Here is a 26,550-nt window from a genome sequence, read left to right as displayed (position 1 = left end):
TTTTCCTCAAATGTCGTCAATCTGGCAGCGGATTTGTCATAGTTTTTCTCCGCTTTGCCGACACGGCTGTTCAGGCTGGAATATCTATCGCGTAGCTCTCTCACCCCATTAGAACAGCTGGAAAGTTCTGACTGAATGTTATCCAGTCTGTCTTGCAAAGTTTTAAAGTGCGCATCAATAAATCGTTGTTGTTTCTCCATGGCGGAAGCGATCATGGCGGCGAGAGATTCTTCCATCTTGCTCGTCTCTTGCTGTTGATCGCGCTGTACTTGCTTACCAGACGATTTGCTTTGACGGGTAGTCATGTCGTCGATCCCCAACGTCGAATCATAAAACAAAGTGACGAGTAAATGTAAAAAACATGGATATATCAGTGAAAAAAGAGTAGCCATCGCGCTCACGGGCCACGTGACCCCTAAAGCTAAATTTTCCTTTATTTTATTTAGGGGATAAAGTATAAAATGTGGTGTATAAAATAAAATACTTCGGACACATCATAAGAAATGATTTAAATGATGATGATGTGCAGCAAGTTATATGGAAATTTGTTATGTGTACTGATGAGGTTAAAATAGCTCTGTTTAGAGCTTACTGTATTTCACGTATACTGCGCACTTGTGGTGTAAATATAGTAATGCAAAAATGAAAAAGCTCCAGGTAGCATTTCACGAATTCGCCTCGCAGATAATAAGTATGGATGATAAGGGACAGATAATATGGTACGTGCCCGGACTCAGTTCGTTCCCCCCAAAAGTTGCAATTAGCACTGGACAGCAGCCCGAACAACGTGATCCCAAAAGAGGTTGGCTTGAAGTTGATGGCCCTTTGCTAGTCTGTGAGACAGTTGTTTCTGCACTGCTGTGGGTGTGAGGAAGGAATATATGGAGTGGTGCACTACTGCAGCCGTGGGGAGTATAGAAAAGGCTCCTGTGTGAGCGACACTACTGCGGAAGTGCTGAGTAAAAAAGAAGGCTCCTGAAAGGAGTGACGGTAGGAGACGCTGCAGCTGCCTCGGAGGAAGAGGACTGGGCTCCGCTGGAGCGAGCGCTGCTGCAGCAGTTTATGTAGGAAGGTTAGGCTCTTGTGGAGCGGGGCACTACTGCGGCAGTGTGGAGTATAGAAAAAGGCTCCTGCGGGAGCGACACTACTGCGGTTGTTTGTGTCTAATAATATCCCCACATTGCATGCTGTGTTAAGAGGTTACATGTACAATTTTCAAAATGTTGAATAAGTAATTCAAGAAATTAAATTATCATAGTGTTAAATAATGTTACATTGAGTGAGACAAGGAAGTCAACCTGTTTTTGGAAACATTGGAAAGAAAGCTTATGGGCCCTATCGTACACTGTGCACAACGCGGCACAAGGCGAATCGCAAGTGTTTTTGCTAGTTTCAGCCCAACGCAGTTCACATTTTCCCGTCCTGCATCACATTGTTTAAATAGCAAATGCATTTGCACTCATTTGTGCGACCGTGGGCATGCTGGTCTAAAAAAGAGGTGTTTTTAGGCGCATTGTTGCTATTTTGAGGAATTTTAAATAGATATATTTTTTGTTATTTAAAGACTGCCTCTAGGCGGCTACACAACGCACTTTCACTTTATTTATTACACAGAGGAAAGCGCAGCAGCACATAAACATGCCAAATATAAAAAATAAATGGATTACAATATAAAAGATTAATATTGTGTACATACATAAAGATATAAAATACGGGTTGTCCTGTAGATGGTCTGCTTATGCGTTTCCTCTCTGGAGAAGCATCCAGTCTTTGCTCTTGCAAATTCCGCCATGTAAATAGCGAATCCGCCAAGGCGCGAGCAACTGGCTCTTAAAGGGAATGAGAGATGAGACTCTGATTGGTATACTGCACGTCACTCCTGAAAAACACCCATTACTCATTAAGAGAATCAGGACAACCCGTTTAGACCATGCGCCCAGGCGCGCCGACCGTTTCGTTAAACTAGCAAAAGTGGATTCGGACACGCCCTGAGTGCACCTGCGCCGTGCGCTTTAGACCATGCACTTAGATCGTTAAAATAGGGCCCTACATGTTTAAAGAGGGACTGTTGTATTTTTAATCATTTTCTTTTCTTTCTTTCTCTTGTACTGTCTTGATATGGACCTAAGAGTCTGAAATAAAGCATGAATTGAATTGATTTAGATAGACACATTGTGACACTGACAATCATTAATTACACCTATAGGTGAGTTTCTGATACAGCAAGAGGGGAGATGCTGTTCATTTCAACAGGCTTTTCATTTATTTGTAAAAAAAGGTTTACAACTTCTGGCCTTTAATTCTAGCTGAGAACAAAAACACTTAATTGTCAAATGAAAAGAATAGACTTCATTGTCACCACAGTTACTGCCATTATCTGTGGTTGATTTAATGCTGCAGGAAGTAGAAGTTGCTCTTTCCTACCCCACAGATCTGAACGTTAGACTGTAAGCAACACTTTTCGTTTATTTTGACACTTCATTCTAATCGTGGCAGATGTGATACATTTAGTTTAAGTGGTAGGGGAAAAGGAGGAGGGATGTTTGAGGACAGTTTGCGCTATTTGACCTCCTGCGGCGCCGCGTGGAACACATGACAGTGCCGCGAGAGTGAGTTGTGAGTAGACGGCTCTGGGTGGCTCCCGGTGCTGTGATGTTGCGAGCTGATCGGTCTGCACAGTGCCATATGAATTCCAAAAAGCCTACCTGTGATCAGAGAGTGTTATTGAATGCTTGAAGAAAACAGCGACCATGGATGTAAAGAAACGACGTTGCTTGTCAGATTACTCGAACAAGCGACCATATTTATTTTAACAAGCCTCGCAACCAGCGACTCGTGATTTTTTAACACGACTTGACAGAAAAAGAAGCCCAAAGTCATGTATTATAAGCGGACATGGCAACTATGCTGCTAACGTTCGCCTCTGTCTTTGGCAAATGGAAAAAATAGCATGTCGCGCGCTGCGCATGACCGGACCGAACAATAATCGTGTCTCGAACCGTGACAAGTGAATTGAACGGTACAGATTGTTTCCGTGAACTGTTACATCCCTAAATTATAGAGTATTGTGTAGTTTAGCCTACTATAGTAGTATACAATACTATAGTTTTGTGTGCCTTTCAGGTGGAAGAGATTCAAGGATTCATCAACTCACTGGCTGAGAAAGTAGAAGAAATCAAGAGAAAACACAGCACCATTCTGGCATCTCCAACTCCAGACGAGAGTAACTATATCACTTTCTTTTATAAACTCACAAAGAGAAATCTATGAAAAACTGACCGACTCAGAGGATTCACAATCAACTTGAATGTTTGTGTGGATGGAGATGATGAGGGCATTAACAAACACCTTGAAATTAAAACGACATCATTAAACCTGTTGTGCAATAAACTAGCAGTGAGCGATAAGACAGAAATCTATCGTCGTTCCTCGTTGGTGTAAGATTCAGTTCTCAGGTCTTGTCATGAGATGTTTTGCATCCTCAGAAAGAAAACATTTGATTCTGTTGACATTTTCAAGGCTGTTACTTCAAATGAATAGATAGTGTTTGTCATATACACCTAGAATGGTATGAGAATGAGTAAAGTATGGCTTTAAATTCATTTTTGGGTGAACTATTCCTTTAAGAAAAAACAGCATTCAGGATTGGTTTGATGAAAAGGAGCCGTAAAGAGCTCATGTGACACCCCTTTTCATCTCTCTCCACTGGAAACCGGTTGAAGCCTGTATCAGGTCACTAATGCTTGCCTACAGGACTTATCACTGGATCTGCACCGGCATACTTTCACACCCTCCTACACTCTTACACCCCATCAAGAGCCCTGCACCTTGTAATACCCCCACAAAAGGGCACTGAATCACTTTCCCGTCATTCTCCTTCACTACTACTTGCTGGTGGAATGATCTTCCAAATGCAGTCCGGTCAACCACATCTCTCATGACATTCAAAACACAACATAAAACATATCTTTTCCGTCATTACTTGACAGGTAAATGTTGACTTCTCAAACGCAAATCACTGTATAGTTTTCTAATTTTCTCTGTAAGTCGCTTTGGATAAAAGCGTCTGCTAAATGCCTAAATATAAATGTCTAAATGTACATTTCATAAAAACATTTTTACATGTTTATTTACCTTGTATTACAACCTCTAGGGGTTGGTTGCAATAAAGGGTAAAGAGACTCTCCCAGCCGTCAGACCAACTCACAGACCAAAGGACATCAAATTCATTTTCATGTATTTATTGTCCAAAAAAAATTAATATAATTAATAAACAACAAGAATTTGGTTGAAACAAGAAAGAATATAAACAGACAGGTCTTCATTTTTAAGGAAAGATAATAAATGTAATGATGAGCTTCAGGGTGAGCCCTAGCCCAAAATAACAAACAGAACAATTCTACAAAGTAAAAGGGAAAATAACTAACCTGTTAAGATAAAAGAAAAATACAGAAATTTAACCATATTATCTCTAAGGCAGGTCACCCCTACGAAAAGACTTTATCCATTTGTTGCTTGGATAATTGATGTACCACAATACATTACAAAGAACAAGCTTGTGTTGGTCTGGCGGCTGCCGGAGCCCTGAGCTGTTCGACCGACCCGCAGAGTCGCAAGCTGCCTCATTCCACCTGCTCTCGGGCTTTTGAAAGGAAGCATGATTTGCAGCAACCAATCACCGTCAGGGGGGCGGAGCCACCAATCAACGAGGAGGCGCCAGCGGCAACTCGCACTGACTGTGGGAACAAAGCGAGAGAAAGAGACAACAACAACAAAAAAGAACTAGGCACTCACATGTAACACTTGGTACAGTGCATTGAAAATCTATTACTTTCCTACTTTTAAAAGTAAAAATTAAAAATACTTAAGAAAAAGATCAGAAGTAAAGTACTGGATTTGAGCGTGTACTTTAGTATTAAAATGTAAAAAATAACATTTATTAATTAAATTTAAGTAAAATATGTATTTTGTAATGTAGTGAAGATCTTTTTTCCAAAGTAAAAATCCTTAGGTAATGTCCACCCCTGGATATATTAATAAGAAAGAATTAACGTATTACACAAAGAGATCAACATGATAAAACCTTACCGGAACATTTTAAGAAAAGAGAAAACATTTCAAACCCACTCAAAAGCAGGGCCCCAGGCAATTGCCTGCCCCATTGCTACGCCTCTGTGTGTACATTAGATAGGAGAATCACTGTAATTGGAAGGATTGAACAGCTTATAGTCATCTGGTGTACAGCTATATTCCTGCTTGACCTGCCTGAAGCAACACTTGTGCTATAGAAGAACATCTTTATGTGTTCCAGTGCTGCTGCATAAGGATGTGCAAGAAGAAGAAAGTGGGGATCACCAAACTTCAGCTTCAAACTGGCATGGCAAATCTATGTGCCACACAAATATCCTGCAAAAAATGAAATAAAAATAAAACGTGTGTATGCACAGATTTGATCTAAATATGTGCATAAGATGTGCAAAGCTTGGATTTATGTAAATGGTTGTCAAGAATTGCTGTGAGACTGTGTTGGCTCGACGTAGCTTCGTCCGTATGAACATTTCATTGTCAATTTCAATCAATTTCATTGATCACCTTGAATTTGAACAGTTGTAAGGCCGGTAACGGGTGATCCGCACGTTGGTATCTTTCATGCGGTGGAGCCATTGGAGGGGAGCGTGATCCGACCAGAGGTTGAATTCCTGCCCCAGGAGATAATACCGGAGGGTGAGAACGGCCCACCGGATCGCCAGACACTCTTTCTCGATGGTGCTGTACTTCGCCTCCCTCTTCGAGAGTTTGCGGCTAATATACAGCACCGGCCATTCCTCTCCCCCCATCTCCTGGGACAGGACTGCCCCCAGCCCTCTGTCCGATGCGTCGGTCTGCAGGAAAAAGGGGAGAGAAAAATCAGGCGAGTCTAGGAGCGGCCCACCACACAGAGCAGCCTTCACTTGGGTAAAGGCCTGCTGGCACTGCTCCGTCCACTGGACCGGATCTGGCACCTCCTTTTTAGTGAGATCAGTCAGTGGGCTGGCGAGCTCCGAATAATTGGGCACAAACCTCAGGTCGCAACCGCTGCAGTCTTGTTAATTTGGGGACGCACCTGCCCATGACCCAAGTGGAAGCCCAGATACCTGACCTCCACCCGCCCAACCGCACACTTCTTCGGGTTGGCCGTGAGCCCGGTCTCCCTCAGGACCGCCCTCAGATGCTCCATATGCCGCTGCCAGTCGTTGCTGTAGATGATAATATCATCGAGATAGGCAGCTGCATATGTCGCATGTGGCCGGAGGATGCGGTCCATAAGGCGCTGGAAGGTGGCCGGAGCTCCAAACAAGCCGAATGGAAGGGTGACAAATTGGCGCAATCCGGACGGCGTGGTGAAGTTTTCTCTTTAGATACTGGAGAAAGGGGGATCTGCCAATATCCCTTCGTTAAATCCAGTGTCGAAAAAAACGAGCGGTGCCTAGCCGATCTAACAACTCATCGATCCTTGGCATTGGATACGCATCGAATTTCGACACGGCATTCACCTTGCGATAGTCTACACAGAACCGTATCGAGTCGTCCATTTTAGGGACTAAAACTATCGGGCTCGCCCAGTCACTGTTAAGACTTTTCTATTACTCCCAACTTCAACATCGCGTCCAATTCTGCCTGAACTACTTTTTTCTTGTGTTCAGGTAACCGGTAGGGTCTACTTCGCACCACTACCCCGGGCTCGGTCTCGATGTGGTGCTGAATAAGGTTCGTGCGACCAGGCAGGGGGGAGAACACATCCGCAAATTCCGGCTGCAGGCAGGCCACATCCGTGAGCTGTGAGGGTGAGAGGTGATCTCCCCCCGGGGCCAGGGCGCGAGATTGATGTTTGACATTCGCCTCCGGCCCGACATCATCCTCTCCAGTCAACCCTGTCGCCAGCATCACGGACTCTCCCTCACTCCATTTTTTTAGGAGGTTGAGGTGGTAAATTTGCCGTGCTCCCCGCCTGTCTGTTCGTATGACCTCATAATCGAGATCCCCTACTTGCCGTATAACCTCAAAGGGTCCTTGGCACTTTGCAAGTAATTTTGAACTCGAAGTAGGGAGTAATACAAGTACCTTCTCTCCCGGAGTGAATTTTTGCAAGTTGGTTCCCCTATTATACCCACGGCTCAGCTTGTCCTGGGCCTGTAACAAATTCTCCATAGATAGCCGCCCCAGTGTATGGAGTTTTGTTCTCAGGTCCATGACATACTGAATTTCATTTTTGCTCGTGGACGGTCCGTCCTCCCAGGTTTCCTTCAATACGTCCAGCACCCCTCGAGGTTGCCGCCCGTAAAGAAGTTCAAACGGGGAAAACCCTGTGGAGGCTTGCGGGACCTCCCGTACTGCGAACAATTGGGGTTCCAACCACTTATCCCAATTTTTGGCGTCCTCGTGTACGAACTTACGAATCATGGTTTTTAATGTGCGATTAAACCGCTCCACCAGGCCGTCTGTTTGTGGGTGAAAGACGCTGGTTCGGATCGATTTAATGCCCAATAATTTATATAGCTCGCTCAGTGTGCGTGACATGAACGCCGTGCCTTGATCCGTGAGGACCTCACGTGGGATCCCCACCTGGGAGATGATACGAAACAGAGCCTCCGCAACACACTTTGCCGAAATGTTGCGCAAGGCCACTGCTTCGGGATATCGGGTTGCATAGTCCACTATGACTAAAGCAAACCGATGTCCCCATGCTGATCGTTCTAATGGCCCGATGAGGTCCATCCCAATTCGTTCGAAGGGGACCTGCATCAACGGAAGAGGGCGCAATGGCGCTTTTGGAGTGGCCGGCAAATTCACCAGCTGACATTCACGGCAAGACGCGCACCACCTGCGCACGTTGTCGTGAATGCCCGGACAAAAAAAACGGAGACCCATGAGACGATTTAATGTGTTAGTTTGCCCCAGATGTCCTGCCATTGGATTACAATGAGCCGCCTGAAAAAGCATTTCCCGGCGGCTCTTTGGAACTAATAATTGGGTTATATCCTCTTTGGTCTGAGTGTCTTGGGTCACTCGATATAACCTATTGTTCCGAATCACAAAATAGGGGTAGGCGAGGGGTCGAGCAGGCTGCACCGGCTGCCCGTCAATGGACGAGACCTGTTCAAAAGCCCGTTTTAGGGTCTCGTCCTGGGCCTGCTCCAGGGGAAAGTCATCGCGGTCCGAGAGGATCAGCCTCCCGATCCCGCTTTCTCTTTCCACGGAGTCAGTCCCCTGCGAGCCGGGTTCCTTACTGCCCGCCTGCACGAGCCCTCGCCTTCCCCGGTTTCTCTTTCCCCAAGCAACATCTGCACATAAAACCCTTAATAACTCTGAAAAAGCTGGACAATTTGTCCCTAGAATCAGCGGATGTCGGAGGTGCGGATTAACGGCCACCTCAACTCTATGCTTTTTCCCCCTAAATTTTATTGGCAGAGACATGAGGGGGTATTGAACCACGTCCCCGTGCACACACCGTACCTTAATCACGCGGCCTTTATCCCATGCCACGGATCGAATCAGGCTTTGGTGGATCGAGGTCTGGTTACAACCGGAATTCACCAGAGCCCGATAGGTACCCCCCCAATACTCACTGGTATCTGGTACCCGCCAGCCTGACCGGGGGCAGCCTGAGGCGTGTCCGGGACCCAGATCATTAACCCCACATCCATCATGGGACATCGGTCGAGGAAATGGTCCGGGTCTCCGCAGCGCCAACAGGCCGGCCCAGGCCTACCCGCCGCCCGGGCGGCAGGAAATGGGGCCGGTGCTTGGCGTGGGGAGGGTGGAGTCATCGAGGGGTGTTCCTCCAACGTCGATCCACCGGAGCGTCCCGGCATCCCGCTAAATCCATCGTCGGGCCTGGGGACGGTCCCACCTCGCCCCCGAGGCAGGAACCGCGGTGGACCAGGTGGCCGGGTTCGAGGAGCCAGCACTGGTCGACTTGGAGGAGGTGTTGGTGTAGAGAGTGAGGCCGATGGAATTGCCTCCCCAACCCCGGGGCACGTGACCAAATGGTCCTCCACCAGCTGGATGGCCGAGTCCAGCGTCCCCACACCAATTACTGGAATAGAGGACAGGTGTTCATCATTTGCACTTCGCACCCCATTTACTCACCGCTCTTCTCTCAGCCTTCTCTTCCGCTGCAGACCTCGCTAAATCACGCCCCCCTTGCCACAAGCCACGACAATGCTGATCCACAAGAAAGACAACGGAACTCAGAATTATAAAACACAACAACACACAGAGAAGCGGAAGAAGAAAAATAATTACACTTAATAAAACGGCCTGATTTTACAACAGAATGCATAAAATCTGCACTAATTTTTTTCACATCCAGAGACAACCTCTACCTCCACTAGAATGGTATTTGTGCCATCAACCAGGGTCAGTCATCTCATTGAAGCCTTACTAAAAACTAAGGTTCAAATAAATGTTTAATTGTCCATCATAAAATCTACCAAAATGAAAATGTTTGAATAAAATAATCAAGCAATCTATATTAAAAACAAAAATAATACACAGAAAAGTATTTAGCCTATGTGCAGCAATAACATAGTGCTAATGTAATGTCTTAACATAATATTGCTGTGACAATAGGGTTGTTTCTATTTAAATAGCTCCGTTTACACATTAAGTTTAAGGGGGGTCTGTAACAAGAATAACACAGAGTAGGAAGGAAGAGGCTGGAATCAGGGATCACTACTGCTGGCCAGAAGCCTTTTATTTCCACAGCACACACACACAAAGTCACACTGGCGTCTCTCACGCCAGTCTTATCTGTCCGCTTCCTCAAAGGTCAGCTTAATCCTTCTCCGGCTCACTTCCGGGTTCTCGTCCGTTCTCCTCGCCTGTTCACCAGCAGTAGTCCCGATCTCTCTCCTCTATCGACTCTCCATCAGTGGCTTTTATCTCTCCCCACGCCACTTGCTGGAACGAGACACAGGTGTACGTGATTTTCGTCTGCCACACTCAATCACCGCTCGTCTCCTCACTCTCTCTCCCGCTGCAGACTTCGCTGAACCACGCCCCTTCTGCCACATACCCCCACCGCCCGACTCAGGCCGGGGAGCCATCCGGCCTGCAGCCCCCCCCCCCTCCTGGAGAGGAAGTCAGCCACAGCCATCTGTGCACCCGGCCTGTGGATCACCTTGAATTTGAAAGGTTGAAGGGCTAGATACCACCGGGTGATCCGGGCGTTGGTATCCTTCATGCGGTGGAGCCACTGGAGAGGAGCGTGGTCCGAACAGAGGGTGAATTCTCGCCCCAAGAGGTAATATCTGAGGGTGAGGACGGCCCACCTGATGGCCAAACACTCCTTCTCAATGGTGCTGTACCTCGCTTCCCTCTTGGAGAGCTTGCGGCTGAGGTACAGCACCGGCCGTTCCTCACCCTCCACCTCCTGGGACAGGACTGCACCCAGCCCCCTGTCCGACGCGTCGGTCTGCAGAGAAAAAGGAAGAGAAAAGTTAGGAGAATGTAGGAGCGGCCCGCCGCACAGAGCAGCCTTCACTTGGTTAAAGGCCTGCTGGCACCGCTCCGTCCACTGGACCGGGTCTGGTGCCTCCCTTTTAGTGAGGTCAGTCAGCGGGTTGGTGAGCTCTGAATATTTAGGTACAAACCTCCTATAATATCCCGCCAACCCCAGGAACTGTCTCACCTCCTTTTTGGTCTTGGGCCTCGGGCAGGCTGCAATCGCTGCTGTCTTATTAATTTGGGGACGCACCTGCCCTTGTCCCAAGTGGAAGCCCAGATACCTGACCTCCACCCGCCCAATTGCGCACTTCTTTGGATTCGCCGTGAGCCCGGCCTTCCTCAGCGACCTCAGGACCGCCCTCAGATGCACCATATGCCGCTGCCAATCGTTGCTGTGTATGATAATATCATCCAGATAGGCAGCGGCGTATGTCGCATGGGGCCGGAGGACCCGATCCATGAGCCGCTGGAAGGTGGCCGGAGCCCCGAACAAACCTAACGGAAGTGTCACGAATTGGTGCAAACCAAACGGCGTGGTGAAGGCTGTCTTTTCTTTGGATACTGGTGTTAGGGGGATCTGCCAGTACCCTTTTGTCAAATCCAGTGTCGAATAAAAATGAGCAGCACCGAGCCGGTCCAACAATTCGTCGACTCGCGGCATCGGGTAAGCATCTAATTTTGATACGGTGTTAACCTTGCGATAGTCCACACAGAACCTAACCGAGCCGTCCGTTTTCGGCACCAAAACTATCAGGCTCGCCCAGTCACTGGTGGACTCCAAGTCTAACATAGCCTCTAATTCTGCCTGAACCACCTTTTTTTTGTGTTCAGGTAACCGGTAGGGTCTACTACGCACCACTACCCCAGCCTCGGTTTCGATATGGTGCTGTATGAGGTTCGTCCGGCCCAGAAGGGAAGAGAACACGTTGGCAAACTCCGCCTGCAGGCGGGCCAGGTCAGTGAGCTGCGAGGGTGAGAGGTGGTCTCCCCCTGGGGCCAGGGCAATGGATTGTGGTTTTACATTTGCCTCCGGCCCGAGATCCTCCTCTGCGGACACCACCGTCGCCATCATCACTGCCTCCACCTCGCTCCATTTTTTTAGGAGATTGAGGTGGTAGATTTGACGTGCCCCTCCCCTATCTGATCGGATAACCTCATAATCGAGATCGCCAACTCGCCGTGTGACCTCGAATGGTCCTTGCCACTTTACAAGTAGTTCAAATTAGTTCATGCCCCGCACCTGCTTCCTCTTGATTTGTCCCCTTTATAAGGGCCCTGTGTTTTCTGTCCTGTACTGGATCATTGTTCTGTTGCGTCGTGTTTGTCTTTGTGGTGAGTTCTTGTTGTGTAGTTAGTTTAGTTTACAGTGGTCATGTCAAATGTTATTATTTCTAGTCTAGTTAGTCCCTGTCCGTGTTGCTATGTTTTGTTATGTTCCCCCACGTTGGTCTTTGTTTTGAATTTTTTTATTATTATTAAAGTCTGTCTTGTTAACCCCTTACCTGCTGTCTGCACTTGGGTCCTCTGTCGTTGTCTCTGTGTCTCACCCCGAGACTCTTGACAGAATGATCCAGCCTGAATAGGACCCAGCAGAAAGAGGGATCGCAGTGAGACGGGTTGATACTGCCGGACTCCCTTCCAGGGTAGAAGCCGCCGGACTCCCTTCCAGGGTTGAGGCCGCCGGGCTCAAGTCCAGAGTCGGGACTGCCCGGAACCCCGTCCGGGATCGAGACCGCCGGGCTCCCTTCCAGGGTCGTGGTCGTCGGGTTCCCCTCCAGGGTCGAGACTGCCGGTGTCCTGTTCCCACTACAGATCCCTGCCGGCATCCCAGCTGGTACCCAGGCCTGTCGAGGTCGACACCTTGTCGTGTTTGTTGTTTCTGTCCTCGTTTGCTGCCCAGCTGCCAGAGAGCGCTGCCCAGCCATCGGAGAACGCTGCCCAGCTGCCAGAGAGCGCTGCCCAGCCTCCGACTCCCCCCCCCCCCGTCTCGTCGACATCCAGGCCTGCCCAGCCGGTGATAGCCGGTCTCCCAGCCGGCCATCCAGCCGACGCCATGTCCTGTCCAGCCGGCCATCCAGCTGGCGCCATGTCCAGTCCAGCCGGTCATCCAGACGGCGCCATGTCCTGTCCAGCCAGCCATCCAGCAGGCGCCGTGTCCTGTCCAGCCGGCCATCCAGCCGGCGCCGTGTCCTGTCCAGCCTGCCATCCAGCCGGCGCCGTGTCCTGTCCAGCCGGCCTTCCAGCCGGTGCCGTGTCCTGTCCAGCCGGCCTTCCAGCCGGCACCGTGTACTGTCCAGCCGGCCTTCCAGCCGGCACCTGGTTATCTTATTATATTATTGTTACCTTATAGACTCGAGAATACATCCATTCTAGACACGGAAGATGTCTGATTTGAATTTACGGCCATCAGTAGGGGTGGGAATCTCTAGGCACGTCACGATGCGATTCGATTACGATTCAGAGGGCTGCGATGCGATGATAAAACGATTCTCGATGCGTCTTTTTCCTATACAAATTTTATTTTTCTTGCTGTGTGACTATTAAAATCAAAGTATTTGTCATAACCCAGACCGATTTTACTTCCAATATCCTTTATTAATAAAACAAATGGAAGTGATTTCGCAAGTCAACTGGAAGGTTACATTTGCCAGCATTGCAAAGAACCAACAGGAAAAGAGTGACTGCCCTCAGTGCCCTGTAGTAGCATACAGAATGCAGTAAATTAATGCAGACTTTTTCTGCACATAGCACTGGAGCTAGAGAGGTTTAAAGTTATTATAGTTCACTAAAGTATTTTTTGTCGGAGTGTTCAATTTAACATGACTTTTATTTTGACAGGTCTTTGGGAAGACGCTTGAGTTTGTGTGTTTGCTGATAGCTTCACTCAAACAGCAAACGCTCGTAAAATAAACTCTCAGAGCAACTCTGGAAATGAAGTTCATGTGTTCATATCCTCATACAGTGCAGACGCAGATAAATACTCAACCATCACTCGTGTTGTATGTTAATATGTGCACATAATTCACTCAGACACGCAGAACAGCCAAATGACATTTAAATAACAGGATTCAGCTCCACATCTAGGTTAAAGCATCAAACGAAATAACGTTATAACATTTTGTCTCGTCTCATTTTGGTCAACGAAAATGAAGAGACATTTTAGCTTAGTTTTTATTTTGTAAACCACATATAGTCTCGTTTTTATTCGTCAACAATATTGCATTATACATTTAATTATAGTCATCTTCACATGACCAGCATTTACGTTGCGTCTCGTCTCATTTTCATCACGTGATAAAGGTTCGTTGACGACCATATTTCGTCATAATTTTTGTTGACGAAAGCAACACTACAATAGAGTAGTCTGGGAATTCCCTAGCTGTTCAGATATGCCTTAGGATTTGTAGATTTTAATGTACATTTAGACAATCTAAAATATTTTTTTCAACTTTTTTTCAATTTTTTTTCATAAGTACCAAGTTTTGCATTATGATTACAATCAAACATTAACATTTTGTTATAAAGGGAACACATGGAAAGCCTTTTTGTTTCTTAGTATTTGATAATTAAGATTAACAAAAAAAAGGAATGTATCGTGATAAATCAAACACATTATAGTACAAACATTTTGCAATTAATTGTTATTTCATTCAGTTTACTGGGCCTCTTCATTTAGGGGTCATACTTGGCTACTGTAAGTGTTTTTTTTTTTTGTCATGTCTTTTACTTTGAAGTTCTTTTTGTTGTTCTGTTTCTAGGTCATTGTAGTCTCTTGTGTTTCCCTGCCCTGATTGTTCATGGGCAGTTCCTTGTTTGTAATTAGTCTTTTTTGTATAAGTTGCCCTCATGTTACCATTGTCCTTAGTCTAGCTTTGTTGTTGTTTTGTGTAACTGCTGTTGGTGAGTTTGTTTGTTCATGTTTCAGTTCATGTTTTAGTTCTGTGTAGTATGTCTATTTATGTTAATAAACTGCACATGGGTTCTTAAAACTTGCCATCAGTGGACATTCATTACAGCCCCTTGGCGGTCACACGTGGCGCTAGTAACTGAGAGAGAGAGACAGAGTTTTTTTATTACAACTTTATTTAATGCAAAATTCTACAGAACAACAAACACATTTCCAATAAAAACTGAGATTATCCAATATTCTCAGTAAAGGCCAATACATAATTTTCTACATGGACCCAACAAATTTTCAGCACTCCAAATGTCTTTGAACTTTTCCATCTCCTTCATAGACAAATAAAGTCATGCCTTCTTGTTTTTATAAGCCCTTCGAAAACCGATTCAACTATGCAATTTGTGTCAAGAAGCAATTTGTACCTACCTTTGTTCTACTATAGCCATTTTTTGCTTCCTAAAATGAAGTTTAACAGCCGTCCTTTCATCTTTTTGTTTTTACAATAGTTAAAACAAAAAATAAACACCGTCATTGTAAACATCTCATCAACAGAAGAAAATAAAGTCTCCAATAAAACAAACAGAGAGCTAAGTCTCTCACACTGCATAAAACAATGAAAAATAGTTTCCTATTCAGCACAAAAAAGGCATTTATCCTGCACAGTTGGATTCAAGATTGAAACAAAAGCATTGACTGCAATAATGCCATGTAAAACCTGCCACTGAAGATCTCCCACTTTTTTAGTCAATGGCGGCTTGTAAATCGAACCCCAAAAAGGCTTAATATCATCCTCAACATTTACATAATCTCTCCAAGGCGTATCCACACATTGTAATTTCTCCTTATTTATCATTTTAACACACACTTGATACAAACTCATGCCCCCCATTGAATCAAAGACCATGTTTCTTAAACCCTTTGAAGTAGCTGATGAGTTCTCCATGTCAAAGATAGTCTTGGGTATCAACATACGTGGAAAGCAATCCATTGCATTTGGGACGGTTCGTAATGATAAAAAATCCAATCGTCTTTACTCAATGTCTCTCAAAATCTTTCCAACAGAAGATCCTTGTTGATCTTATGTCCAATTTCTGTGCCACCGCAATAGTATTGTCCATAGCATTACCAGCCACTTCTATTAGACTCTTCATTTTTACAATGTTGGCATCTACCAGAACCCGTTTTAACCAAGTTGTTGTCTTGCCACAAAAATCCAAACGTGCACCATTAATCAGAGGTTCTTCTAAAAACCAGTGTAAAGAATATATGGTAAGGATAAGCACCAGACACCAAGCTCTTCTCATACTTTCATAAAAAGGAGAGATGAACTTCAAATCAAAATTAGTACAGTCTGACCAGAAGAAATTTTTCCCAAATCCCCACCCACCAACCTTACTAAGAAGGCAAGCAGTTAGACCATTCCCTGACACATTTGAGTTGTATAAAAATTTCTGAACAAATTGTAGCCTAAAGGCTGCTTTCCTGCTCTTAAGATCTACAATGCTTTGTCCACATTCTTGCTTCGGGAGATATAGCACAGCCCTAGGTATCCAGTGTAAATATTCCAGAAATTTTCTCAAGAACCTCAAGAGGAGGCTCTGGAACCGATAATCTGTGCCACGCCGAAGAGGCCACCACATTATTAATAATCAATGCCCTTCCCCTAAAGGACATTTTAGGCAGTAACCATTTCCAGTCTTCCATCAACATTTTCACACAAATATTCTCCCAGTTTTTCTGATTGGTTCTTTCATCACCCCAAAAAATTCCAAGATGTTTTAATCCACGCTGTGACCAGCTCATTCTGCCTGGCAAAGACAAATTTGGTCTTTTGAATTCTCCATCCCATCCAAAAGAATAGCAGACATTGTCCAAAAGCAGCATCCTCAAGTAAACAATTATTACAATGCCAATATGCACTCTTATATTTTACAGATTTAATAAACACACAACTTTCTACCACTGAGTGGTCAGAAAAACCAACAGGACCAATAAAACAAGACTTAAAACACTGCAATTGATGTTTAAAAGAATAAAAACGATCCAATCTTGCTAAAGAAACATGATTGGCCTTCATGTAAGCCCAAGTATATTGCCTTTCTTTAAAATTAAAATTTCTCCAAACATCACAAAGTTGGTATGTTTTAATGATGGTTTAACAAATTGCATCTTGAAGCTGTATGAGGTTCATTATGATTTCTATCAATTTCATCACATGTACAATTAAAATCACCAGCAAGTAGTACAACATTTTCCATAACACATTGTTTATGATTATCATACAATGTTTGCAAAAACATTCTTTTAGTCTGTTTAACAGGAGCATAGACATTAATCAATTCCATAGTGACATTTTCAAACCTTACTATTTAAGTACTCTACCCTCTATTCTTTCAATTTCATCACAGGACACAAGTTTTTTTGAAAACAACACAGCTACCCCAGCATTACACAAAGTCTTATGACTGAAACAGTCTTTTAGCCATTCAACTTCATCTTCTTTTGTGCTGAGTTTCTTGTAAACACGTGATGTCTTACTCTTGTGAATCATCTTGCATTTTCTTAGCACGTTCTTTTTGCACAATCTTCCTTAACCTATACACTTCTAGATTCAACAAACACTTTCCACCCTTTTGTTTCATTAGGATTTTTGCTGAATCAACAAACAGAGAGAGAGATCTGGGAAAAACTTGATCACCTCAACATTTCTCATTCCTTTTGTACGTTGTAGAAGGTCTTTCATTTGTTCTAAACTCTAGCCACTGTAATCTTGCCTCTCATTATCTTCTATGGAGGCTTCAGACACGTCTTACTCACTTTCTGAATCAGAAGTTTGTGTATTGTTTTCATCTTGCATCTTTTTCTTAGATTCATAAGCTCTTTCACAGGAATTTGATTTTCTTTTCAATGCAGGCACTTTAAAGAGACTCTCATCATCTTTAAAGATTTCCTTCTCTACCTCATCAAGCTCTAAATCCATTATCTTATCATATACCTGTGTATGATCTTTGGACTGTTTATTGCTTTCGTGAACCTTTGCTGCCTCCCTGGTTACTGGAATATACGTGTTTGTCACCTGCCTCGACCTAAACCTGTATCTGGATTATTCGCTGAATTGACTGTGATATTGCTTTTGCTGGTGTTTGACCCTGCCCTGTACGACTTAAGTGTTTAATAAAACTGCAAATGGATCCTTATTTCGAGAGTATCTTCATTACAGTACCAAATGCCTTTCTTTTCCACATCCAAAACACTTCACGTTTTCAGTAGTAGCAAAATGTCATAATCAAAACCATCAATTTTGAACTTGAAGGCAATGCTTATTTCCTCAATATCAGTTCTCAAAATCATATAAACGTGTCTAAGGAAAAGAAACCACATACTTGAGCATCAGGGATTTACAACCCAGCGGAATTTTCTTTTTCGCAGACGCGAACTGTCCATATCTAGACATTTCACATTTTAACGCCTAATCGCTAATAAATGGAGGCACATTAAATAACAAAACCTTCCTTGCTGGATTAACAAGAGGGAAAATCTAAACGGAACTATCTTTAAGAACTATAGAGAATGTGAACCTGACGTCACGCACTATGTTGCATGTTAAAGTGGCGCCGCCATCTTGGGAGAATAATACTCCACTGTTATTATTGTTTTGATATATGGTGAAATTGAAAGTGAAAGAACCATGGGCTTTTCCTGAACGGCTCTGCGTAATGCTATTGCAGTTTTTAACACAATAAGACCGACCTACCATAGTTATATTTCCTAATCAAACAAGAGAAACAAAACACTGCATTGAACGCACTACCAGCCATCCTCCCAAGATGACGCAGCATTCAACGGAGTGACATCGATTAACAAGCTCTATACCACGTTCCACAACTTCATTAACTTTTCCCACTTTATTCAGGAACAATACAACCGCACCCTTCATTCTACAAGCTGATCGAATGCTGTCGTGACGCACCACCTCTCCTACTGCTAAAACAACATCCTCGACCGAGCACTCAACACCGGAGTTGTGTAATATTCAGTTCCCGTGAAAAACTGTTCCAGTGGGCGGGGTTAGTGTGAATATTCATAGTTCGATCCGCGACGGGCGTGGCCTTTTGAACTACGTGCAAGCGACTGGAAGGGAGTGTGTTGTCTGCTCTTCCCTAGTTTGCTGAATTATTTCGTTAAAGTAATAAAGCCTAATGCTCATATGCCCCGTTTAGATGTACAACTGTTTATGTTATTCACATAATAGGCTAAAATGCTTATCGTTTTGCATCTGCTTTTATAAAAACGCTTTCTCATGGCCATATGGCAAATTTTTTGCTGTGTAGCTTACGTGGATGATACTAAACGATACTAAATCAAATCGAACACATTTCTCTTTTTTTTGGCGTTTATTTTCGAGCAAAACTGGGCCCTATAGTTGCTGTTGTTGTTTTTTCTTTTCATTACTTTCATTGACTACAATTAATCTCAGATGTGGTTCGATGCATGTTCAAATAAAGATTTGTTTAAATGTTCTCTGGTCTTGTTTTGTGTTGACTCTTGTCAGTTTTTTTGTCAAGAGCCTTACAACAATTCAAAAGAACAATGAGCAGGCGATAGGTGTTTATGGGTGTTTTCCCTATGAGCTAAAAGGCCATTTAGGAGAAGGGAGAACTAACGACAAAATTGACATTTTTAAAGGGGTCATATGGCGGAAATACGTGTTTTTCTGTGTCTTTGGTGTGTTATAAGTTACCCATGCATGTATTAGACATGTAAAATTGCTAAAATTAAAGTGTCGGAACAAAAGATGCATTCGAACCCAGCGAATGCGAAGCGAATGCGAACCCAGACTTGCCTGAAACGCCTCGTGTAACCACACCCTGACGAATGTATGTCACTTCGTAACATGATTTGACTTAAGACCGCCCAAATCTAAACGCAAGTGAGGTGGGCGTACTTGTAAATCTCATTGTATTGTCACCGCCGCAGCCATGTCGCGGAGACGCTGTGTGTTTCGTTGCGAATAGAAAGACTCTTTGTTTGCCATGCCAAAAGATGAGACAACTAAAAATGAATTGTTACATTTTATTTACAACACTGTTCCAAAAAAGTACAATCCGAATGTTCAAGTGTGTGCAGCGCATTTCACCGAAGATTGCTATATGAACCTGGGAGAGATCAAGGCCGGCAGTGCACGAAAGCTTTGATTAAAAAGTGGGGACATTCCAACCATTAAAACTTCGCTGGCACTTCAGATTCACAGCCTGTAAGTATATTTTTATTGTAAAAGACTTCATTACGGACTAACGCGAGTTGAGTTTGTCGTGTGTTTGTGATCTGCAGATCTGAAATGCAGACACGAGCGCAACGTGAAAAAAGACAACATAAGTCCTAATAATCAGTAATAATGTTCCCACTAGAGGCAACAAATGTCGTGTTTATAATGTCTTTTTATATTTACTATTTATTTTGGGTTTATTATCTTTGTTGAGTCGCGACGAGACGTGGTGTAACACTGGTTGATCAAGAAGGGCCAAAGCGCTCGCGTTATTTATACCATTCCCTGCTGTAATGCGAGCTTGTTTCTATCTCACACAAACTCTGTATGATGTATATGTTTGTTTGTTTATAGTCTTTATAACCTCGTATATAAAAGGTAAAACAGTTAGCTATAGTTTTTAACTATTTAACATCATATTGTGGAGTGCAATAAACGAGGAGACAAGAAATGAAGATGTGTCGGGTCCGCTTACTCTCCACTTTAATATATCTCACACCGAACAGCGAGAGAAGTAACAAAACAACAAACACCTCACAAACCGGAACAACAACCCAACTCACTCCTCCCTCCCTTAAAGGTACAGTACCTTGGTGAATGTCTCCTCTCGTATTACTTGTGGTTTGCCACACAGGCCCCCCCAGAATTCACCCCTAAAGCAGGCCAGACCGAACAGGTACCCCAAATAAAACATAGGCCTCTATTCATACTTGCAAAACAGAACAGCTTTTACAGTGTATATAAAAGTCAACGTAGAGGGGGGCGGATCAGGCGGCCATAACGGCTTCGCGTAACAGGAGAGGGGCGAAGGGGCAGGGCAGGGGCCGAGGCTGCCGCAGGGGGCCGCCCTCGCCGAGGAGGCTGGGCCAGCTGAAGTGGTTCACCAATATCCACATGAGCAGGCTTGAGATGGTCTATCGCCACCCGCTCAGGCCTGCCCCCCATATCCACAACAAAGTTCTTAGACCCTCCCACCAGGATGCGGAAGGGTCCATCGTAGGTGGGCCGCAGCGGGGTACGATGGCCATCGTGGCGGATGAAAACATACTTGGCTGATGGCAAATCCTTGGGCACGTAGGATTGGGGGAGGCCATGGTGAGTCGTGGGAATAGGAACAAAAGCATCGGCAATGTCCCGGGACACAGCCCGATGAGAGGCCACAGACCACTGGGCCGTAGCATCCGGAAGAAACTCCCCCGGAATGCGCAGAGGCTGGCCGTACACCAACTCGGCCGATGAGGCTTGCAGATCCTCTTTGGGGGCAGAGCGAAGGCCAAGCATGACCCATGGGAGGCGGTCAGCCCAGTCGCAGCTTGTAAGGCTGGCCCGTAGCGCGGCCTTCATGTCCCGATGAAACCGCTCACAAAGTCTATTGCTCTGTGGGTTATAGGCTGTGGTACGGTGGACCTTCACCCCCAAGACCTCGGCGACCGCAGTCCAAAGCTCCGATGTGAACTGTGGACCTCGGTCCGAGGAGAGGTTGGACGGTGTGCCGAAATGGGCCACCCAAGCCATAATGAAAGCCCGGGCCACTTCAGCTGATGTAGTGGAGGACAAGGGAACCACTTCTGGCCAACTGGTGGTCCTGTCCACCATGGTGAGGAGGTAAGTGTAACCACGGGAGGGGGGTAAGGGGCCCACCAGGTCCACATTCACATGATCAAAACTTCTCTCTGGCACTTTGAAGGGTGCCAAGGGGGCTTTGGTATGACGAGTCACCTTTGCGCGCTGGCACGCCACACAGGCAGCAGCCCAGGCCCTGACGTCCCTCCGCAGGCCTGGCCAGACTAACTTGGCCCCCACCAGCTTGGTAGAGGCCTTCACCCCCGGGTGGGAAAGGCCGTGGATGGCGTCAAAAACCTTACGCCTCCAATCAGCAGGTACCATAGGGCGCGGTTGGCCAGTGGAGACATCACAGAGGAGTGTAGCGTTGGCCGTGTCAAAAACCACATCCTCCATGAGCAGCGCCGTGGGGGCTGTCCTGTAGGCTTGCACCTCAGTGTCCGCGTTCTGATCCACCGCCATAGTAGCGTAGTCGAGGCCCAAGTGGACGGACCCCACAACAGCCCGGGAGAGGCAGTCGGCGACGAAATTGTCTTTACCGGCCACGTGCTGAATGTCAGTAGTAAACTTGGAGATGGCAGAGAGCTGACGCTGCTGTCTACCAGACCATGGTTCCGAAGACTTGGCCATAGCAAACGTCAGCGGTTTGTGGTCAACGAAAGCCGTGAAACGCCGGCCCTCCAACAGGAACCGGAAATGACGGGTGGTGAGGAAAAGACCCAGGAGCTCCCTGTCGAAGGCGCTGTATGTCCTCTCATTGTCACGGAGCTTCCTGCTGAAAAAGGCCAGCGGCTGCCAGGCTCCACCCACCCACTGTTCACACACCGCCCTCACGGTGTAATCAGAGGCGTCCGAAGTAAGAGCAACTGGGACGGTCGGAGATGGGTGCACCAGCAGAGCAGCGTTGGCCAGCGCGGTTTTGGCAGCATCAAAGGCCTCCGTCATCGCTGGGGCCCAATTCAACACGTCCGCCGGTCTCCCACCCCGCAAGGCTTCGTATAAGGGTCGCATGACTTGGGCCGCATGGGGGATGAAACGGTTGTAGAAGTTCACCATACCCAAGAACTCCTGCAGGGACTTCACAGTGCGTGGGCGTGGGAAACTGGTGACGGTGTCCACCTTTGCCAGGAGGGGCACGGCCCCCTGCGGGGTGACGTGGTGGCCGAGGAAAGTGATGGACGACCGGCCAAACACACACTTAGCCGGGTTAAGGATGAGACCATGCTCGTTGAGCCGGCCGAATAGCTGCCTGAGATGCGTCAGGTGGTCGTCTGCGGACTCGCTGGCCACGAGAATGTCGTCTAAGTAAACAAATAGGAATGGCATGTCCCTCAGCACAGAGTCCATGAGGCGCTGAAACGTCTGCGCTGCACCCTTGAGGCCGAAAGGCATCCGTAGGAATTCAAAAAGGCCAAAGGGTGTGATGACTGCTGTCTTGGGGACATCCTGCGGGTGGACAGGCACCTGGTGGTAACCGCGCACCAGGTTCACCTTCGAGAAGATGGTGGCGCCGGCTAGGTGGGCGGAGAAATCCTGTATGTGCGGCACTGGGTACCGGTTGGGGGTGGTGGCGTTGTTCAGGCGTCGGAAATCACCACAGGGACGCCAACCGCCATCAGCCTTGGTCACCATGTGTAGGGGGGAGGCCCACGGGCTGTTAGAGCGGCGCACTATGCCGAGGTGCTCCATGGTAGCGAACTCCTCCCTGGCGATCACGAGCTTGGCAGAGTCGAGGCGCCGGGCTCGTGCATAGACCGGGGGGCCAACCGTGGTGATGTAGTGCTCCACGCCATGCTGAGCCACTGCCGATGAAAACGTGGGCGTGGTTATGTCAGGGAACTCAGCCAGCAGGCGTTGATACAGGTCCCCGGTGGCAAGCGTATTCGACAGACAAAGCGCCCCCACCCCTCCAAGCGTGCAGGGGTACGAAGCAAAAGAAAGGGCGTCGATCAGGCGGCAGTTTGTAACATCCACCAACAGTCTGTAAGCGCAGAGGAAATCCGCCCCCAAGAGCGACGTAGATACGGCGGCCATTACGAAATCCCAGCCGAAACGCCGCCCGCCGAAACACACTTCTACATACCTCGTGCCATAGGTACGAATGGGTGTGCCGTTGGCGGCGTCCATCGGGGGGCCATGCCCGCCAGCCATAGTGTCCACAGTCATCGCCGGCAGGATGCTGCGTTGAGCCCCAGAATCGACCAGCAGCCGCCGGCCAGACAAGGTGTCAGTGATGAATAACAGCTTGCAGTCACGGCCAACACCCATAGCTGTTAATGAGCGCCGGCCCTGGCTTTTCCCTGGGCTCTAAAACTGCAAGGCTGACGACACTGCTTGGCCTTGGCCCCAAACCTGGAATGGTAATAACACCACCCGTCCTCACGCTGTCGGCGAGCCGTCACGGCAGCTGCAGTGCCCAGGTCGTCCTCCGGGGGGCCAAGCGGGGCAAACGAGTGCTGGGGGGGCAACAGCGCATGGACAAACTGCTGCCGGTTGGCGAGGAAAATCCTGTCCGCCTCCACAGCCAGTGCCCGGTAGTCTCTGGAGGAAGGGAGGGGGGAACTGGCCAGCGCGGTGCGCACGGGTACTGGAAGCTGCCGCAGAAAAATGTGGGCGAAAAGGAACGAGGGATCCGCTGCGCCCAGCACAGCTAGCATCCTCTCCATTAACTCGGACGGCTTGCTGTCGCCAAGGCCGTTCAGAGACAAAAGGCGGTCTGCTTTCTCCAGCTCCGACAGTTCAAAGAGCTGCAACAGGAATGTTTTGAGTGCGTCGTATTTGCCGTCAACCGGAGGAGCCTCTAACAGCGCCATAGCCCTGGCTGTCGTCGAGGCATCTAAAGCCGCTACCACGTGGAAATATTTTGTCACGTCCTGTGTTATTCCTCTCAGCTGGAACTGGGCCTCGATGTGTTGAAACCACGGCCGTGGGTTGTGCTGCCAAAAGTCCGGTAATTTGACGGTGGCGGCGCAGGTAGCACCGACATTAGCCGCGCCGCTAGCAGCAGCATTTTCATTACCATCGTGGTGTGACATAATTCAGTCGTATCCAACTCGCGTCAGGGTCACCACTTCTGGAGTGCAATAAACGAGGAGACAAGAAATGAAGATGTGTCGGGTCCGCTTACTCTCCACTTTAATATATCTCACACCGAACAGCGAGAGAAGTAACAAAACAACAAACACCTCACAAACCGGAACAACAACCCAACTCACTCCTCCCTCCCTTAAAGGTACAGTACCTTGGTGAATGTCTCCTCTCGTATTACTTGTGGTTTGCCACAATATTTTTTTAATAAAACCTTACCAATCCTTTACATCCTGCTCAAGTTGCGCTGGCAAAGTTGATGTATCGGCTTGATCATCTTCATTTTCCGTATCAGATTCGGGCTCGAATTGATATATGGAAGTACCGATGACATTTTATCACCTGTCAGTACAATTGCGTGGGAACATGATGTTCCGAATATGGTAAGAGGCGTTACATTTCCATGAAACGCTTGCAGTATTCGACCAATCACTACGCACTGGTTAACTGGCCAATCATAGCACAATCATAGTGGGGCAAATAGGAGATACAAACATGCACGGTATGTGGAAAATACAGCGTTTTTGAACCTTTAATAGCGTATACACATTGCATTCCATCTAAAACAAACCATAATATTCGTTTTAGCCCTGTCATATGACCCCTTTAACATATTGCCCATAAAAGGCTTTGCTTCTAAGACTTAGACACACACACACACACACACACACACACACACACACACTGAGTCAACATTTTCTGTTTTATTCATGCATAAACACATTAGGCGTTACCAGAATGCATTCATTACAAAAATCATTTTATTCTATTTTTTAAGTTTTAAAGCAGCTTTACATGACAAAAAAAATAGGAAAGAATTTAGATGGAGTACATTCGCAGCACAGCCAGAACGAGTGCATCTGTCAGTCAAAAGGATTGGTATCATCTCTCCACTGATTCTGTGAGACTGGAGCTGGAGATTATATGAACATCACGAGGTAAGGTTGAAGGGAAGACTATTGGTAGGATATAGGATATTGGTCCCCACATGTCAAGCATAAGTCTGACAGGTCATCTATGGAAATAAAAGTATCAACAATGTAATTAATATTGATGAAACAAATGTGTCGGTTGAACTTTTTTCATATTAAATATATTATGTGTTTGTGTGTGTAGCCCAGTGTTGTAGTCGAGACCAGCTCATTCGAGTCCGAGTCAAGTCCGAGTCCAGAGTAGGTCGAGTTCGAGTCAAGACCGATTCCAGAGAGGGTCGAGTCCGAGTCCTAGGACAAGAGATCTGAGACGAGACCTATAGAAATCTTCAAGAATATGTTAAATGTTTGGTGGAAACAATAAAACTGTTTGTGTCCTGTTGTGTTACACGAGGTTACAGGCCCGGATTAAGAATTCAGGGGCCCCTGGGCACAAGTGTCTTGTAGACCCCCCCCCACATACATAAACATATTCATTTTTCTAAGAATAAAAGGGCAGACTTTGTCAATGATTATACTATAAGAGTAATTTGTCGATTTGTTAGACTTTATTTGTGTAACAGGCACTTCGCGACTCACGTTCTTATGTAAGCGTGTAATGGTAAACGGCATTAACGAATATTAGTTATACTGTTACGAGTCTGTGTAAGTAAACATTTTGCAATGTATGTAAAAGCACTCTGGATTTTCTAATAACTTGGGCTAAAAATCGGTAAATTAAGGCAGATAGACCTGATCAACATCAATATAAAATTAATTATTGGCGAAGACACACCAAATACATGTAAAAAAACTCTTACCTTTTTAAGATTTTAAAGACAACCGTGAGGGTATTCTAACTTAACCTATATCTTATATTCACAACAAAGCCGTTCTCATTTACATCTTTTCAGTTTCTATAAAAAGCGGCGATTTTGGCTATATTCTTTCACACAGCCTCTGTCATGGTAACCATGTGCATATTTACAGACGAAATGGGTTCATGTTTACACATTCAAACAGTCGATAACAGTGACAGGTTGTTGGAAATGCTGTTTTGTACTCATTTTATTCAGGAGTCACCTGTGGAATGTGCTGCTTCTTCCTGCCGCTCAATGAGACGATCCCTGCGCGGGGAAAGAGAGACCTTGCGCTCGCGGGGGACATTTTCCCACTGAAAGCTAAAGTTTATCGGAAAGTCGCTTGATTTATCGCATTGTGCTTCTGAACAAAAGCTGCTAAAGGGCTTGTAAAAGTTACTAAATCAAGAGACAGACTTGCGTACGTTAGAAACACGGTTTTGTGTGCGCACTTGCGTGTGTGCGGCCAGAGAG

The 26,550-nt window shown here is 46.2% G+C and overlaps 1 protein-coding gene across 2 annotated transcripts in view; it reads left to right on the top strand.

Annotated features, from left to right (window-relative positions):
• Positions 1 to 26,550, top strand: part of stx1a (syntaxin 1A (brain)) — an 86,404-nt gene that overhangs the window by 28,712 nt on the left and 31,142 nt on the right. For both annotated transcript variants that reach the window (XM_057351551.1, XM_057351552.1), the window contains one exon: positions 3,124 to 3,223. In XM_057351551.1, the coding sequence (XP_057207534.1) occupies positions 3,124 to 3,223 (100 nt within the window). The remainder of the gene's footprint in view (positions 1 to 3,123; positions 3,224 to 26,550) is intronic.

This window comes from Triplophysa rosa, linkage group LG14 (assembly GCF_024868665.1).
Source record: "Triplophysa rosa linkage group LG14, Trosa_1v2, whole genome shotgun sequence".
Taxonomy (NCBI): domain Eukaryota; kingdom Metazoa; phylum Chordata; class Actinopteri; order Cypriniformes; family Nemacheilidae; genus Triplophysa; species Triplophysa rosa.
This window is presented reverse-complemented; position numbering and strand designations above follow the sequence as displayed.